The 17,333-nt window shown below is 37.9% G+C and overlaps 2 protein-coding genes and 1 pseudogene across 2 annotated transcripts; all 3 read left to right on the top strand.

Moving 5' to 3' along the window:
• Nucleotides 1-2,389: 2,389 nt before the first annotated feature.
• LOC127799720 (NADPH--cytochrome P450 reductase-like) lies at nucleotides 2,390-5,501 on the top strand (annotated as a pseudogene).
• A 1,142-nt stretch (nucleotides 5,502-6,643) lies between these two features.
• On the top strand, nucleotides 6,644-11,073 carry LOC127800595 (protein SICKLE-like). The gene is made up of 3 exons (XM_052335300.1): nucleotides 6,644-7,091; nucleotides 9,305-9,580; nucleotides 9,859-11,073. The coding sequence occupies exons 2-3, from the start codon at nucleotides 9,310-9,312 to the stop codon at nucleotides 10,659-10,661; spliced, it is 1,074 nt and encodes a 357-aa protein (XP_052191260.1). The 5' UTR covers nucleotides 6,644-7,091; nucleotides 9,305-9,309; the 3' UTR covers nucleotides 10,662-11,073.
• Nucleotides 11,074-12,342: 1,269 nt separating this feature from the next.
• Nucleotides 12,343-13,255, top strand: LOC127800745 (NADPH--cytochrome P450 reductase-like). Its single transcript, XM_052335536.1, has 4 exons — nucleotides 12,343-12,421; nucleotides 12,535-12,592; nucleotides 12,679-12,762; nucleotides 12,845-13,255. Exons 1-4 carry the CDS (start codon nucleotides 12,411-12,413, stop codon nucleotides 12,968-12,970), a joined length of 279 nt encoding a protein of 92 aa, XP_052191496.1. The 5' UTR covers nucleotides 12,343-12,410; the 3' UTR covers nucleotides 12,971-13,255.
• Nucleotides 13,256-17,333: the final 4,078 nt, after the last annotated feature.

Genomic DNA, 17,333 nt, shown 5'->3' with positions numbered 1-17,333 from the left:
ATCACAAAAATTATTTGTTTCTTGTGATGTAACATTTGATGAAACTAAATTCTACCACTCAAGTAACCTGTCAAAAATAGGGGAAAACCATCGTGATCCCATTGTTTCAATGCCTGTCACATTACCTATCTCTTCCTCTATTCCAAATGAAGACCCTATTCAAATAGATGCAGCTGATTGTTCTCAGCCAGCCACCTCTAACCCAAGCAACCTTGAATTATTATCTTCTTCAAGCCCTAAACCAATTCACCCATTAGCCGAACTAAGGGAGATTGATACAAAGGAAGACTTGAGTCTTGAAAAACCAGTTAAGGTGTACTCAAGGAGACCAAAGCAACTGGATCCTTAAATCAGCCAATTGTTAGAACCAAAGACCGGTCTAACAAGTGAGGATAATAATATAGCAAACAGTGATTTGAATATGCCAATTGCCATTCGGAAAGGGGTAAGATCTTGTGTTAAATATCCAATATCAAATTACCTAACCTATTCCAAGTTATCTCCTCAGTTTAAGGCATTCACTACAACCATGCATGGATGGAGTGTCTATTCCCAACAATATACAGGAAGCTTTAGGAGATCCAAATTAGAAAAAGGCTGTGATGGAGGAGATGAAGGCATTGGAGAGCAATCAAACATGGGAATTAGTTGATCTACCAAAAACCAAGAAGATTATAGGTTGCAAATGGGTTTTTACCATCAAATATAAATCGGATGGGAGTATAGATCGTTCTAAAGCAAGGTTGGTTGCCCAAGGGTACACTCAAATCCATGGGATAGATTATAAGGAGACTTTTGCTCTAGTGGCAAAACTAAACTCCATTAGGGTGCTTTTATCTATTGCTGTGAATTTAGATTGGGAGTTGTTTCAATTCGATATCAAGAATGCATTGTGAACTATTTTGGGTGGTAAGACTAATGGAGGATTTACAAATGCCTCTAACCAAACCAATAAGGCTATACAGTGATAGCAAGTCAGGCATAAGTATTGTCAGCAACCCAGTGCAACATGATAGAATGAAATGTGTCCGGATTGATCGAAGTTTCATCCAATGAGAAATTGAAAAGGGAGATATAAGGCGGATATACATCCTACAGCAGATCAAGTAGCAGATATACTCACTAAATCCATGTCTAGACCAGGTTTTGAGACTCTCATTAACAAGATAGGAATGAGAGATATCTATTCCTTACCTTAAAGCGAGGGGGGTGTTGGAGAGTCTTAGTTACTAAGGAGTTCACAAGAGAGAAGAAGTTGTTGCTGATAAGAAGACATGCAGTTCGATCGGATGATGATAAACATCACAGACAATGAAGATAAGTTCCCTAAAATCAGGATAAATAATAGGAGTAGATAGGAGTAGTGATAGTTGTTATCTTTACTCATGTATATCCTAAAATCTGTTGTATATTATCTCTTAAATAGTAGGAATATATAGCATAGAAACTTGTATAAGTAGAGTTCCTATCTTTGAATCAAGGTATCGATTTTATTCATCTCAATACTCCTCTACCCTAAAATTTAAAATTGAATTATAACTTGCTAAAAGCTCAGTTTGATCCATCCTTCTCTGTCTGTGAGTTAAGAGGAATTAATTCTCATAGTGATGTTAGATAGATACGGAAAATTCAGTGTATGCTATGATCAATCACTTACACAATTTGAGTGCCTCTACAGGATGGACTTGAACAGAAAACTGGAGAAATTGCAAAAAGACACTGGATTCAGTAGTTTCTCATATAAAATTATCGACTCTAGAGATATTGTGATAAGGAGAAGACAAAATAAAATGAGGCATGGAGATTTACGTGAAAATTCAAAGCCCATGATGAAAACTGGGAGACTCCCTTGGAATCTAAAGCCAAGCCCCATAATCTTCTTTGATTGGTTACTGAATTGTTTTGTATTCTTGCATGATATAGCTTACCAAAGACTAAGGATGGTTTTTTGATCTTTTCCTTTTGCACCCACCAAAGAGTTTGAACAACCATGCACGCACGTATGAAGAGCAATAGAGGAACCTACATGGCTTATAGTTATAGAGGAATTTTAGCACAATACCTGTAGCTTTGTATTTATAGATGTAGCACTGTAAATGAATAGATATTGAAAAGTAACCAAATCTCAAGCAAACAAGGAAGCTCAATCCAGATTTTAATTTGTAATTTAATTGAGTTAGAACCTAATTTTCAACCTTCAGATCTTGAGTGGTTTGAACAGACCTGTTTGACTGCATCCATTATTCTTTCACTTCATTCACTATTTTGGCATGCGGTCAAGAAATGTCATTATGCTAGAAAAATATTTTCAAACAACCTTGGGTTCTAATCCTTGTGAGGGCGAGTGTTGGTAGTAATTGTAAGGTTGTTCCTTTATGATTAGCAGGTCATGGGTTTGAGTTTTGGAAACAGCTTCTTTGCAAGGTAAGCGTAGCATGCATACAAAAACAACCCTCCACCAACCCTCCAATGTAGGGAGCCTGATGGATACGGGATACCGTTTTTTATTGGGACTTATTGCTGATCCAGTTGTATCTGCTAACTATAACCACTTATCCAAACCTTATATTTTCTCCGGTCTTTACTATTTTGTCAAGGCTTCCACATTTCTAAGCATTAGTTTTTACAGACCTTTCAGTGTTGATTTCTTTGTACTTGGACTTCCTCATTTGATTATCCCCGTTATTTATCACCTATCCTTGAATACAATGCTTTAAAGGCTCGTGTTCAAATATTTTAGATGCTTGATCTTTGACTCAGACTCTTCTCTAAATAAAATAACATATTGGGACTGACATTTTACAGTCATAACTCCTTTTTACATGTTTGTGTTTATATTTATATATACCAGCAGCTGAGATACTTGTGAAGGTTTTCATCAGCTGGAAAATATGTAATAAGGTGCTTGTTGCCGCTTTATTAGTTTGGTTGCTTCTGATGGACTGAAAAATTAATTATTCTTCTGAATGGGGTGAGCCTCAAAGCCATCCAACAATAGGCTGTCAAAAGCATTTTCTTTTCAATCTTTCTATTGTAGTATGCATGCATGGTTTGGCCCCAGTTGATCTTTCAAATTTCAGTGCTGTTTACACAAAAGAAAAGGAAGAGCGAGTGTTGTGTCAGTGATCTTCCAATTTACTTCACGCAGGAAAGTTAGAAAAATACTGTTTGTGCTCTGTCCTGTTAGAACCAGGTCTTGGTATAGGCTGTCCAGCTTACCATCACTTTCCTATCTATGTTCCTCTAGTAGACAAATTTCCTTATTAAAGGTGTGCATGTCAAGTATTAACTGACTGTGAGGCTCTGCCATGCTTTACCCCCCTAATATAGTTTTGGCTATATGTAAACCGGGAGAATATGCGCTGTTTTCTTGCATATTTTTCTGTCAGCAAATCCTGTATCGCTCTGCTAAAATCTTGTAGTACTGCATTGTGCAACTTCTTTCTTTCTTTCTTTCTTTCTTTTTTCTTTTAGAAAAGGATGTGAAAAAAATATTCACACTATTTTTTTGGTTAGGTATTAACACTATTTTGACTTGTATATCAATAGCTCTGTGGCTGATCACATAGCAAGTGTTGTTAGCACCAACTAGATAGAAGGCAATCTTGTTACTTAGTCCCTCACATTTGAATCATTGGGAATAAGTAAATGAATACAGTAATTGTTTTCTCTTTTGACCGCTCTTTTACAGATATGAAACTGGAGATTATGTGGATGTTTATGCTGAGAATAGTGATGAAACTGTTGAAGAAGCAGCAAAGTTGTTGGGCCAACCTCTAGATTTGCTATTCTCTAATCACACTGACAAAGATGATGGTACATCTCTTGGAGGCTCATTACCACCCCCTTTCCCTGGCCCTTGCAGCCTTCGCACTGCACTAGCACATTATGCAGGCTTACTGAATCCTCCTCGGACTCGGAAGGTAGTTTATTCTCAATTTTCCAGATTTTGACATTTTCCCCCTTCCTTTCTAAGACCTGTGACTCAATAATGATGTCTTATGTTCTTTTGCATTTTCAGGCTGCTTTAATTGCTTTGGCTGCTCATGCGGTTGAACCTAGCGAAGTGGAAAGGCTTAAATCCTTGTCATCGTCAGAGGGGAAAGTAGGGAGGTTTCTCTTCACCTACATTATATTTTTTTCTTGTCTTTACTATTTTCTTTAGAATTTAATTTGTATTCAAAAAGAAAATGTCATGCGTGTTTATTTTTGACTAATTGCTAACTGATCTGGTTCTGGGGTCAAAGTTCAACATTTTATCCTTCGCTCTTTCATATTTCCGTTTATATTTAGGATTCTTTCTTGTTCTGCAGGATGATTACTCACAGTGGGTTGTTGCAAGTCAAAGAAGTCTTCTTGAGGTCTTGGCTGAGTTTCCTTGAGCAAAAGTTCCCATTGGTGTATTTTTTGCTGCGGTAGCCCCTCGCTTGCAGCCACGTTACTACTCTATCTCATCATCCCCTAGGTATATTTTTTGTTCCACCTGTGATTGTTGACATAGTTTTTCCTAGCATATAGATCTTGGACCACTTAAATTCCTGGGTTCATGGCATATTCGCTCCCAATAGAGCTCATGTGACCTGTGCATTAGTTAATGGTCAAAGTCCCACAGGCAGGATTCATAAAGGGGTGTGTTCAACCTGGATGAAGGTATGAAGCAAGCCGTCTTAGTTTTTGTGCACAATTGGTTATATTATGCTTCGATCATGCTTTGTTCTTGCAATGTCCTTTCTTTTCAGTCTCTCAACTGGTTTGAATTTATGACTATCTAAGATAATCTGGCTGTATTAAACTAAATCAGAATGCAGAGAAAAGCCGTGACTGTAGCTCAGCTCCAATTTTTATCAGGACATCTAATTTTAAGTTACCAGCAAACCCTTTAATTCCAATTGTCATGGTGGGACCTGATACTGGCCTGGCACCTTTCAGAGGATTTCTACATGTTTGGATTGACTATTCTTTTTTGGGTTTCTTTTATTCATAGAAGAAGCTCTCAACTTAAAGATGAGTTTTCCAGGAAAGGGTGACCCTGAAGGAGGAGGGCGTGCAGCTCGGTACTGCTCTACTGTTCTTCAGATGTAGAAATCGCAGAATGGTAAGATAATGTGTGATATGTGGTCTTGAGAGCAAACCTGGGGCCTTATGCTTGTTATTCTAATTCAATTTGTTCGTAGGACTTCATTTATCAGGATGAGCTCAATAATTTTGTGGATCAAGGGGTAATATCTGAGCTGCTTGTTGCTTTCTCAAGATAGGGGCCAGAAAAGGTGTATGTTCAACATAAGATGAAGGAAAAAGTGAGAAATGAAACTCAACCTTGATTTAAGCTCATTAGATGAAAAGTACAAGATTATGTTCATCAATTTTGTTGATGATGTGCAGGCAGCCCAAGTATGGAGTATTGTCTCCCAGGTGGATATCTTTATGTTTGTGGTGATGCGAAGGGTATGGCCAGAGATGTCCATCGCGCGCTGCATGCCATTGTTGAAGAGCAGGTGTGAATCTCTCTCTCTCTCTCGCGCGCGCGCACAACTTAAATAATTATGGGCTGTCTATCTGTATCTTTTAGGTAAAGTTGTAATTTTTGCTAAACCAGTACTGTAGAAGAATCCACTTCCTGGTAGAGTTTATGTGGCCAAGTAGTTGTTTTTCAATTTACTGTCTACTTTCCAGACACACACTGTTATTCCAAGTAAACAGTCTAGTGAACTGTTTCCGTATTTCTTTCTTTTTATTTGCTAATATTATTTCCTTATTTCTAATATGAAACTACGTCATCTTTTGTTTGCTGATGTCATTTTCATGGAACAAAATCTGGGCATTAGTGTCAATCCACAATTGAAGATCCAAACATATGATCGTTTTTTATCTTTTGTGTTTTGGATTTTTATCCACAAAATCAAAAAGAGGGATCATGATCACGATGGACTTCAAGCAAAAAACAAGCATAATATTGAACTGCTCAAAAGAACTTGTGTTCTTATTTTCTTTTGCCAGTCATTCATGCAACATTATTATCTATTTAGTATATGAGTTTTTCTAGATCATGCTGCATTCTTCTTGGACCAAAGTTAATTTTTGAACTTCATATATTTTGAAAGGTAACTTGTGGCTTAAATTCAAAATTTGTCATTATGAAAATACAGTTAGGTCTATGGAACATCTCCTTATAAATTTTGTATCGCGATCATAGCACTTCTTATAATTATCTGAATGGGATCGCTAGACATAGCACTTCTTTTGTAAGTTACACTCTTAAAGTCTTTAATCTATGTGTGAAGTCCATTTACTTTTTCTAACTATAAATTTCTCTCTCTCTGTCTTCTATAATAGTTTGGTGGATTTAGCCATATTGATTAGTGGTGTTGGTTTGTTGTTTTCACTTGTGAGGTGGGTTTCCCTTCCCCCGTTGCCCAATATTAGATGCGTGAGTTTGGTGCCTTTGATGGGTGGAAATCCTTTTACCCGTTACATATTTTTCGGGTTCCGTTTTCCTAACCCAATCCATAAATGACAAAAGTTACAATCAAATAACAATATCTTATGCTGATTGGGTGAGAGTTGCCCGCGTTAATATCTCGGCGGGGGCGGATCAGCAAAAATTAAATTTATAAGATAAAAGACGAGCCCAAATCCAGTTCAGCCCACCCCACCCCAGCCCACTTGCCTGCAAACCCATTCTCTTCTCCTTCCTCTCTCGACCTCGCTCTCTCTCAGCCTCGCTGTGCCTCGTCCGCTCGCGCTCGCCCTCGCTCTCTAACTCTCTCTTGCTCTCGCTCGCCCAGCGACTCTCTCTTGCTCTCGCTCGCCCTCGCTGGCTGTCTCTTGCTCTCGCTCGCCCTCGCTCTCTGCCTCTCTTGCTCTCTCTCGCCCTCGCTTGCCCTCGGGCCCTCGCTGCCGTTTCTCTTGCTCTCGCTCTCGCCGGCCCTCTCCGCCTCTCGGCTCTCGCCTTCTCCCCCACGCTCGCTCGGCGGCTCGGCCAGTCGGCCTCGCCCTTGCTCGCTGCCTCTGTCTCAGGTTTTCGTTTTACACCCCCCCCGCCCAAAAAAAACTTCCAGATCTGCTTCATTCGAGCTCGATCCGTATAACTGGTATGGTTTTTCTTCTTTCAGTTCTTTGATTCTCTCGATTGACAGCTAAATCTAGGTAGTTTTTCTATTTTTCGGCCATATTTTTTTTACTTGTTTATGCTTGATTTGTTCTTAAAGTTGCTGTCTTTTTTGAGCAAGTTTTAAGTAAGTGATTTTCCTGCTAATTTTGTGTCTGCTTGGCTATTTGACTATTGCATTCAGTTAGGAACTTAGGAATTGTTGTGGCTGGAAGCCTGAAATTTGTTATTGTGAATCTGTGATTGAATATTTGAATCGACCATACTTTTGCCTTCTCTTGTTTGAACTCTAGAAATACAGTTGTTGTACTGGCCTTGCATTTGCCTCAAATCTTGAGTTAAATATTTTAATTGTTCGATTATTGAATTGTGTTATTTTTTGTTTATATATCTTAGAATTTAGAATGGAATAACAACCTTTTGCGAAGAAAGGAAAAACATTGTTATCTTTTTTCAGAAAGAGAGATCATTATACTAGTGAAAGTACTTCAACTCATAATGTGCAAAATCAATCGTCAAGCTCAAGTTTAATGAAAATTTCTTGTACCGACTTTTTGATTACATAAGTATTTTATTACATTAACTTTTTAAAACTTCTGCCCCCCCCCCCCCCCCAAAAAAAAAACCTAAATTCCTGGATCTGCCCCTGTAGGTACAATCAGTCAGAACCATAACTACCAATACAAAGTATTACCCCCCGTAATAGTAGGTACATGACATGACTTTGATGAATAATATTGAATATAATTATTAGTTTCAAGTAGTTGAGATTACTATTGTTTCTTTGGTTTGGGTTTTGCTTCATTTCGTTTGTTTGTATTTGGCAGGTTTAAGCCATGGGATTGATTTCGTTTGTTTAGGTTGCTGAAATGAATCAAACCTGGGTTTTGTTTTGGGCATTTCAGTTCAAACTTTGAATTTGGAAGAAAAGCTTTTGTTGTAAGCACTTTTGATTAAGTGAAGGATAGGCGAAAATTTTAGTTAGCCCTAACCAATAGCCTGTGTCCTAAGAATAGAAGCCCACCCACATTTCACTAGAGGTATTCTCAAGTCAATTGAATTCTCTCACCTGTGTCAATAGGCTTTTTCGGTGCTTTAGGGCGCAATGTTGATTTAGGGATTCTTGCTTATTGTCAAGATCCTAAGGTTTAGCTAGGGTTTGAACGGGAAATCTGGAAGGAACCGACGGATATAGAACAGAAATGGAGGGAGAAAGAGACTGAAGGGGAGGGAAATAAAAGCAAGAATAGGGGGAGAAATGCAGTCAGAACAGAACCAAGAGAGAGAATCGGAGAGAAATGAGAGAGAGACAAGATTTCAATTATCATTCATCTATATTCCATTCTCTACCTAGTCTAGCCTATTTATAGGTTTTACAGCTAAAGGTGCTAATAGCTACAGTAGAAGAATACAACCAAAAGAATTACATATAATATTATGACTACTTTATCCTTGGGGTCGTGACACTTATATGAATCAAAGCTGGCCAAAAATCATCTAAGGCTCAAATTTAAAAACTCATTAGGGCTTTTTGTTTGTCCTCTAATCTCGTATTTGCGATTATTGCTTGTGTTTAATGGTGTTTCCATTATTGGATTCTTGCACATTTTTGTCCCCTGCTCTCTTGCTATATTTCTTTTTCTGTTGTATGATTGGAGCTTGAGGTAAAAAACTTGCTATCAGTTTTGTCACAACTGCGGGCCCTAGAAGGTTTTTGTTCTCTCCTATTCAGTACAACCCTGTCTTGGTTGATTTTTCGTTATAGATTTTCTTTTTTGTTGATTTTTGGTTTTAGATTTCTTTTGGTAGTGCGTGCAGAATATAAGTGTTTCAGATTTCCAAGCTCTTATTTATTTTTCAAGGGCTTCTTGATGTCTGTTGTTGTTCAGCTTAGCAACAAGCTGTGTTGTTATGCAAGTGTGAGAAGTTGCGTTGACTTGCTTGCTCTCTGCTTTGCTGTAACCCAAGAGCAACATTCTATTTATTGTTGTTGTAATATGAGAGCAAGGTTTGATTATTATTGTTGCAAGAACCCTTGTTTTATTCAAACCCGGGGCCATCCTATATCAAAATTTGAAGCATAGTCAAGATTGCAAAAAAATTCTTTGTTTGTCAGTGCATCTTTTTCTTTTCTTTCTTTTACTTTTAGTTTTCCTGCAAATTAAATTTGATTTTGAGTGTTGTTTTGAATATCAGAATAAATGGAAGAATCAGAGAAAAGAAGGGAGAGGTTGAAAGCAATGCGCATGGAAGCATTGCAGGGTGGAGTTAACAATGAAGTTGGGAACTTTGGGGAGCCTCAGCAGCTCTCAAATCCATTAATCGAAACCTCCACAACTCTACCTCTGCATGCAAATACAAACCAACCTCCGAGGTTTGACTATTATACAGATCCTATGTCTGCCTTCTCTACTAACAAGAGGAGGAGCATGCTCAACGATGAGAATTCACAGGACTATTTCACACCTGCAAGTAATAATGCCCTTTTCTTATAGTATATTGAACCTTTTAAGCTGTTAACTTACTGAAATCGTTTGTTGTTTGAGTCTACATGTTTATGTAATAATAATTGATTTGTGTCTCGCTCATGTCTTGAGCTACATTAGCACATCATTCATGCCTGGATAATGTGTGGTCCTAATTAGGGTCTAAAAACCTCTCTCTTCCATGTATTAAGATCGCAATCGCCCAGTTCTTGCCTTTTCTTTTGCTCTCTATTCTGAATCTTGATTTATCTATTTATTTAACAGGACCAAGGGCAACTTCATCCCCAGCTCATCAGTTCCAACCAAATTATTCCCCTGATCAAAGACAGTACCAAGCACGAGCCCCATATTACAGCCCGGGCCCAAGGAACCCCTCTCCAGCTCATCAGTTCCAAAGTAATCATTCCCCGGATCAAACAATGCACCAAGTATGGGATCCTTATCAGAGGTCGGTTCCAAGTGGAAGCCCAATAGGGACAGTCAACTGTTTTGGCTCGCATCAAGGAACTCCTCGTGGTTGGAACAGTCCTGTTGGTGCAGGAAGCTATAACCTTCCATCTAATTCACCAGGAGGTAATTTCTCCAGTCCTCATTTTGGAGGTAGCCCCAGATTAAATACAGGTTGGGGCAGATCTCAGCGGTTCAGCAACAGTCCCAGCTCCATCTCAGGGCATGGAGGCAGCTCTACTTCTAATTTGGGAGGAGGTTCTGGCCGTGGGTCAGGCAATAACTTGCGCCCTGGTTTAGGACGGGGTGGCAGGAGAGGTTTCGGCTCTCATGACAGTGTCTCAGCGGAGCTTAGACCAGATTTTTATTATCACAGATCAATGGTTGAAGATCCATGGAAGCTTTTGGAACCTGTTATTTGGAAAAAAGATCCTGCCAAGAGTTTATTTGCCAAGTATTCTTCAAAATCATCGCTTTCAAAATCTGAGTGTGGAAAAAAAGCTAGAATTACAGAAACCTCAAATGAGTCCAGTTCTCAGCCAAGCCTTGCAGAATACCTGGCAGCTGCATTTAGGGAAGCTTCTGAGAATGAAGCGACTAATGATAAACCAAGTTTATGAGGTTTTGGGAAAGTTGACACCCTGCTTCACGTAATTTGAGCAAAAACTGGCTGCCGGTTTCTATCATGTCTTGGAGCTGTGAGAAGGAAGCTCATGCAACTTACTGATGCCATCACCCCTTAAAGCTACAAACAGCCATCTGACGGTATTCTTGGAGTCTTAATTATCTTGCTTTCCGCGTCTCAAATTTTCAACGTCGTGTATGGAAATATTACAGATGGCATGCATATTTAAAGAGAGCAGGAAGCAGGAGGAAGAGAGGGAGGGTGGATGGAGGATTAGTTCTGTGGAGGCTACATTTAGGGCAAATGATTATAGTTTCAAATCTGTTACTGTCTGGCAGTAATGGAATATATACTTACTGTTATGGTCGAATTTTCTTTCTATGAAATTATCTGTTTTCTTTGTGGCATTGAATGTTTGGAGTTCATGTATAAGACTGATTTGACGAATTAGCAACAACTAGAAGGTAGGATCTATTTCAGTGACAACTTGAAGTCCCATTTAAAGTTAAAATGATTATAAAAAATTTATATTTTAAGTCATGTAGATAAAATTTATTTGAACATTTACTAAAATAAGTCCTAATTATCCACTTAAAATTGAAATAAGTCTGAAAATTTCATATTTGAAGGATATAGACATAGCAAATATTTTGAATATTTACTAAATGGGTTTGTAAATGGTAAATGGGCGACCCATTGCCACATATGGGATAAGTATTTCAAATAAGGATGGAAGCAACATAACAATCCTCTCCCAGTTTTAACAGAACCCTTTATGTTATTTCATATTTTTTTTTTGCTGATTGTCAATCAGAATCTTGGCTAGAGTCAAAAGGGAAAAAAACCCTTGCTGATCTTCCACCAAAAAGAAAGAACACCGTCTAGGTAAATGGACACACAAAGAAAGTTTTCTGTTGGATGCAATGATGTCAAACTGTATAGGAAATCCCAGCCTGCCACGTGGTTGAAATAAATTAGTCAAATCAGCTAAGATTTTCATTTTTATTGTTTCTTTACGTGTGTATATTTGAACTACAATACAAAACTTTGGCTCAAGTCCCAGAAGTGGGATGATTGGAAAGCTTCTTGAATGTTAGAATTTTCATTTGTTAAGATTTAAGTCAAGCCATGGTTCTGTTTTCTGTACTTTATAGTGGATGGTACATGGGTATCTTTGTAGCTGGAATGCTTTACCTACACACGTCCATCTTTCTTCATGTGCTTCACATTCACTTATGGAGGCACTCATAAAACCAAATTGAAACACAAAAGAAAGAGTGGTGAGGCAGATTGCTGATGACTCATGTCTTATCATAAAATTATGGTTTGCCCCCTTGTGTTGTGAAACAATTTAAACCCTCAATTTGAGTTTTCTGGGTAATTTTAATTAATAACACAAAAAGAAAATTTTATAATAGGTTTTTCTTTTCCTTTTCTTTTTCTTTTGTTTGTCCAACAGTTAATATTGGATGCATTAATTTTTGACAATTGTTCTCCCTTGACAATTTCTTTTTACGGTCTTTAGCAGAAGAGATCAAAGCTATATATGAGAAGGCAAATGTGAGAGTTGTGGACTTGTGAGAGTTGTGGACTTGGTATGGTAAATGCAATTTTTTATGGGAAGTTACTTTTTCTAGAATTAACTATTCATCATCACTTTCCTATGATTTGACTTAGGATGATTATGCTGCTATGGATGATCAGTATTAGCAGAAACTGAAGAAAGAAACTTTTGACATTTTTCATGTTGGCAACGTAAGATAAATTTATACACTTTCTTCTGTCATCTGCTCATCATTTCTTAATGTTTCTAAACTTATTTGGATCCAAGGCACCTATTTAATCTACATTTGAGCTGGTCATTGTAGTTATGGAGATGGAGAGCCAACTGACAATGCTGCAAGATTTTACAAATGGTTGACTGAGGTGTGGGAAGTTCTTTTACAGTATATTTAAGTTTGGTAGGACATTTCTCTGAGAAGTTTCATGAATGGTATTGGACATGGCTTCAGGGAAATGAAAGGGAAGCCTGGCTTCAACATCTCACTTATGGTATCTTCGGTCTAGGTAACCGTCAATATGAACATTTCAACAAGGTAAGTTTATAGGTATTTGCATTACTCCCTTCCCCTCCTTTTTTCCAAGTACTTGATATTTGACTGCAACTTTGTGGACCAGATTGGGAAGGTGGTAGATGAACAACTGAGCGAACAAGGTATGAAGTCACTCTCTATCAATGAATTGGAAGATCCCAAGCACACCTTAATACTGTTTTATGTTTTTGAAGGTTCTTTGAATTATTAACCTAAAACTTGCTTCCCTATGTCTGACTTGTGGAGGTTCTTCAACTTTTTTCTTTAATTATTACTTATCACTCTTTCATGAGGGTCTTTGATAGCAGAGGTAAAGTTGCTTTTTTGTGATTAGAAGGTCATAAGTTCATTTTACCATACATGATTTCTGAAATAACTGGGATTTTGTACTTAATACTTACAGAATCATATTCTTTACAGGCAGTATTAAGGCATAGCTACACAGGTTCCAAAAAATACGTGTCATGTTCCTTGTATTATCAGCCACTTTGAAATATCTGAAACAATCTACAGTATTCATAGCTTGATTGTTGTTCATGGAATTCTGTTTTGGTGCCTGTGATAGAATTTTGAGGGTTTGTTTCTTGCGGTAATAGGAGATGAGGATAATTTACCCCAAAGTGACTGTTTTGAACCATTGATTAGACTTTAGGAGACTAGATACCATTTCTCAACCTACCCTCATATCCCACACACATGAGATGCATATATTCCACTAGAGGTTTGGAATATTATTTCACATATAAAGACTTTGTGAAGGAGATAAAAATATACCATATTATCCCCATAATCATAATTCTTATTGAACAAACACCCTCAGACACACTCATATGTACTATCTAAGTTATTATATGCATAATATGATATTGATTAGATATGCATTACTGTATACATACAATATTAAAAAGGATATTACCATAATAATATAAAATAATATGTTAGAGTATTTCGTAGCACTCCCTTTGATTCTCTCAACTCAAATAGCTCACTATCGTATTCAAGAATACACCGATATTTGAAACACATACATAGATAACAAACACAACAAGAAAACACACCAATTTGTCTTGGTTTGGTCTTGGAAATAAAACATAAATGCAGACTGCTTAGCACCTATAAATCCACTATCTTGAAACATCCATAGGATGATTACAATGAGAATTGGAATCCCACCTCGCCCATATGCACTGAAAGCTAACAAGATCCTAGAGAATACAAGCTATCCCCAGCCACTCTCTACCACTCACACTCAATCCTGAATATAAGATAGAAACTGGAAACTAACCTGCCCGGAAATAGGCGCACTAAGCTCTTACTTATCTCTATCCCACGATCCCTATTTATAAGATATAGGGGTGTGGGTTACAAGACTTAACTGACCGCCCAACTGACCGAAACTAGTTAAATTGGCCAGTTGCCCCTTCTAGAAACATACCTTCTAGAAATGAGATTAATTCTAACCCATCAACAGAAAAATACATGCAGCAATACATTGATATTGATTACATCTAATCTAATCTAATACAAATGACACAACAAATTCTCCACCCATTTATATTTTGATTAAGCTTCATCTTGGCCCTACATTCTTCAATTTCCTCCTAGATCAATCTGCAGAATCCTCATGCAGTGCTTTAGCTTTGATGATGGCATTAGTTTTGTAAACATATCCGCTGCATTATCTTCCCCTGCAATCTTGGTTAGTAAAATAGTTTTATCTTCAACAATTTTTCTTATAAAATGATGTCTTACATTTATATGCTTAGTCATTTCACGATGAGCTTGGTTTTTGGACAAATGAATGGCATTTTGGCTATCACACATCAAAGTTGCCTTGACTTTTACCCCTAAGAGCTCACTAACTAGACCCTTAAGCCATATAGCTTCCTTAATTGCATCAGAAACAACTATGTATTCTGCCTCAGTAGTGGACAATGCTACCACATTTTGCAAGCCTGACTTCCAACTAATTGTAGAGTTCCACAGCCTAAAGACATAGCCAGTTGTGAATCTCCTTTTGTCTATGTCAGCAGCATAGTCGGCATCCGAGTATCCTAGGATGCTAGCTTCCTCTCCTAATTTAGCTCCACCATAGGTTAAAGCATTGTTTATAGGCCCTTTAATGTATCTGAACATCCATTTCACTACCATCTAGTGTAGTTTCCCTGGATTTTCCATAAATCGATTGATGACACTCATCCCATGTGCCAAGTCGGGTTGAGTACACACCATGCTATACATGATGCTACCTACTGCACTCGAATAAGGGATATGATCCATTTCCCTCTTCTCTTCTTCATCTTTTGGGGATTGGTCATAAGATAACTTGAAATGGGTAGCGAATGGCAGGTTGACTGCCTTTGCCTCAGTTATTCCGAATCTAACTAGCAGTTTTGCTAAGTAGGATTTCTGAGAAAGATATATCTTACTACGATGCTAATCTCTTAAGATTTCCATTCCTAGAATTTTTCTAGCTTCCCCTAGCTCCTTCATTTCGAATTTAGCCCTCTAATTTTCTTTGAGGAGCTGGATTTCTTGAGAAAAATGACTTGCTATAAGCATATCATCTACATAGAGTAGTAAATATATGAAAATATTAGAAGGGATATGTTTAAAATAGATACAACAATCATATGAGCTTCTAAAATACCCTTGGCCTAACATAACCAAATCAAATTTTCGGTACCATTGCCTTGGGGACTGCTTAAGTCCATACAAGGACTTTCTAAGTAAGCATACCTTCTCCACCTCTCCTTTAGCTTCAAAGCCTTCGGTTGTTCCATCAAAATCCTCTCCTCTAAGTCTCCATGGAGGAAAGCGGTTGTAACATCCATTTGCTCAAGATATAAGTCTAATTGAGCACCACCAACCTAGCCTTAAACCTAGGCTTAGCATTCTTTCCTGTTCTCTCTTTAATTTTATATAGCCATTTGCATCCTACCACATGTTGTCCTCTTGGTTTTTCAACCAATTTCCAGGTGTGATTCTTCTTAAGGGATGCAATTTTAGATTGGCTTCCCGCCACTTATTTACATCCTTTGAGGCTATTGCCTCTTCATAGGTAAGGGGCTCCTCTCCTATGAATTCTACTGCACTATTAAAAGTATAAGCTATCAGGTCTGAGAAACCATACCTTTGGGAGGCCTTGGGATCTAGGCTGCCTATCTCTTGCCACATTATATCATCAGGATTAGGGGGTTTCTTCAGCCTTGAGTCTGCGTCACTGTCACCTTCTTCCTGTTCCACTTGGGAAGATCTTTGGTCTTGGTCATGGTTACGTAAAGGTTCAGGATCAGGATGCTCAAAATCTAAGACATCTTGAGTCAGATTTGGGGTTATATTAGGAATCTCCACCTGAACTGATTCTTTAGGTTCTTCCTGGTTAGGTTGAGGTTCATTACTTCTTAATTTTATGGTAGAATCTTCATCAAATGTTACATCTCTAGTAACTATGATCCTTGGTCCATCTGATTCTAAGTTCCATAGCTCGTAACCTTTAACACCTGATGGGTAACCGATAAAAAGGCATTTCTTAGTCCTAGGTTCTAGTTTACCTTGCTTTACATGAGCATAAGCTAGGCAACCGAATACTCTAAGATGGGCTAAGCTTGGTTTATGTCCGGTTCATTTTTCATAAGGGGTTTGGAGGCTGATAGCTTTTGAGGGAGTTTTGTTGAGGACATGGGTTGCAACAACAACTGCTTCCCCCTAAAAAGTCTTGGATAATTGAGCATGAAACAACATGCATCTTACCCTTTCCAAGAGGGTCCTATTCATCCTCTTGGCAACCCCATTTTGTTTGGGATTCCTGGGAGCTGTAAGGTGTCTAATAATGCCACCATCTTTACACATTTGGTCAAACTCTCTATTACAAAATTCCAACCCATTATCAGTTCTTATTACCTTAACCAACCTGCCATTTTGGTTCTCTACCATACTCTTCCATGTTTTAAATGTTTTAAAAGTGTTATCTTTTGATTTTAGAACATATACCCACAACATTCTTGAGAAATCATCTATGATTGATAGGAAGTATCGGGAACCTCCATGGGTTTCTGTTTGGGTTGGACCCCATAAATCTGAATGTATGTAATCTAGGGGTACTTTAGATGAATGGATTGCTGTTTTGCTAAATTTTACTTTGGCTGCCTTACCTAAAATGCAAGATTCACATTTATTTAATTCTAGAGACTGCCCTAAATCCAGTATACCCTGATTTGCAAGTTCCTCGAGGCCTTGCTCACTTATATGTGACATTCTTAAATGCCATAGACTTGCTTTGGATCTAGAATTAATGCTAGCAGCTGCAGCTTCACCATATAAAGTAGTGGTCTGCAATAGGTAGATTCCATTCTTTAAAACAACCCTCATACAGATTAAGGACCCCTTTGAGATCTGGACAGTTCCACCATTCCCTTTAAACTTATGACCATTCCTATCCAATTCACCAAGAGAAATTAGGTTTCTCTTTAATTCAGGGACATACCTTACTAATATGATGGTTCTTAAGGAGCCATCATGAAGCCTTAATCTAATATCTCCTACCCCTTGAACCTTACATTCATGGTTATTAT

This window comes from Diospyros lotus, chromosome 4, assembly GCF_014633365.1.
Source record: "Diospyros lotus cultivar Yz01 chromosome 4, ASM1463336v1, whole genome shotgun sequence".
Taxonomy (NCBI): Eukaryota; Viridiplantae; Streptophyta; class Magnoliopsida; order Ericales; family Ebenaceae; genus Diospyros; species Diospyros lotus.
Note: the sequence above shows the minus strand (reverse complement) of the source record. Positions and strands in the feature narration are given on the sequence as shown.

Excerpts from the sequence above, each read along its gene's own strand:
- LOC127800595 (XM_052335300.1), top strand. The coding sequence starts at position 9,310 with ATGGAAGAATCAGAGAAAAGAAGGGAGAGGTTGAAAGCAATGCGCATG. Across the intron at positions 9,581-9,858 it reads GGACTATTTCACACCTGCAA|GACCAAGGGCAACTTCATCC; the intron begins GTAATAATGCCC and ends TTTATTTAACAG.
- LOC127800745 (XM_052335536.1), top strand. Across the intron at positions 12,593-12,678 it reads TTTACAAATGGTTGACTGAG|GGAAATGAAAGGGAAGCCTG; the intron begins GTGTGGGAAGTT and ends ACATGGCTTCAG. Across the intron at positions 12,763-12,844 it reads AATATGAACATTTCAACAAG|ATTGGGAAGGTGGTAGATGA; the intron begins GTAAGTTTATAG and ends TTTGTGGACCAG.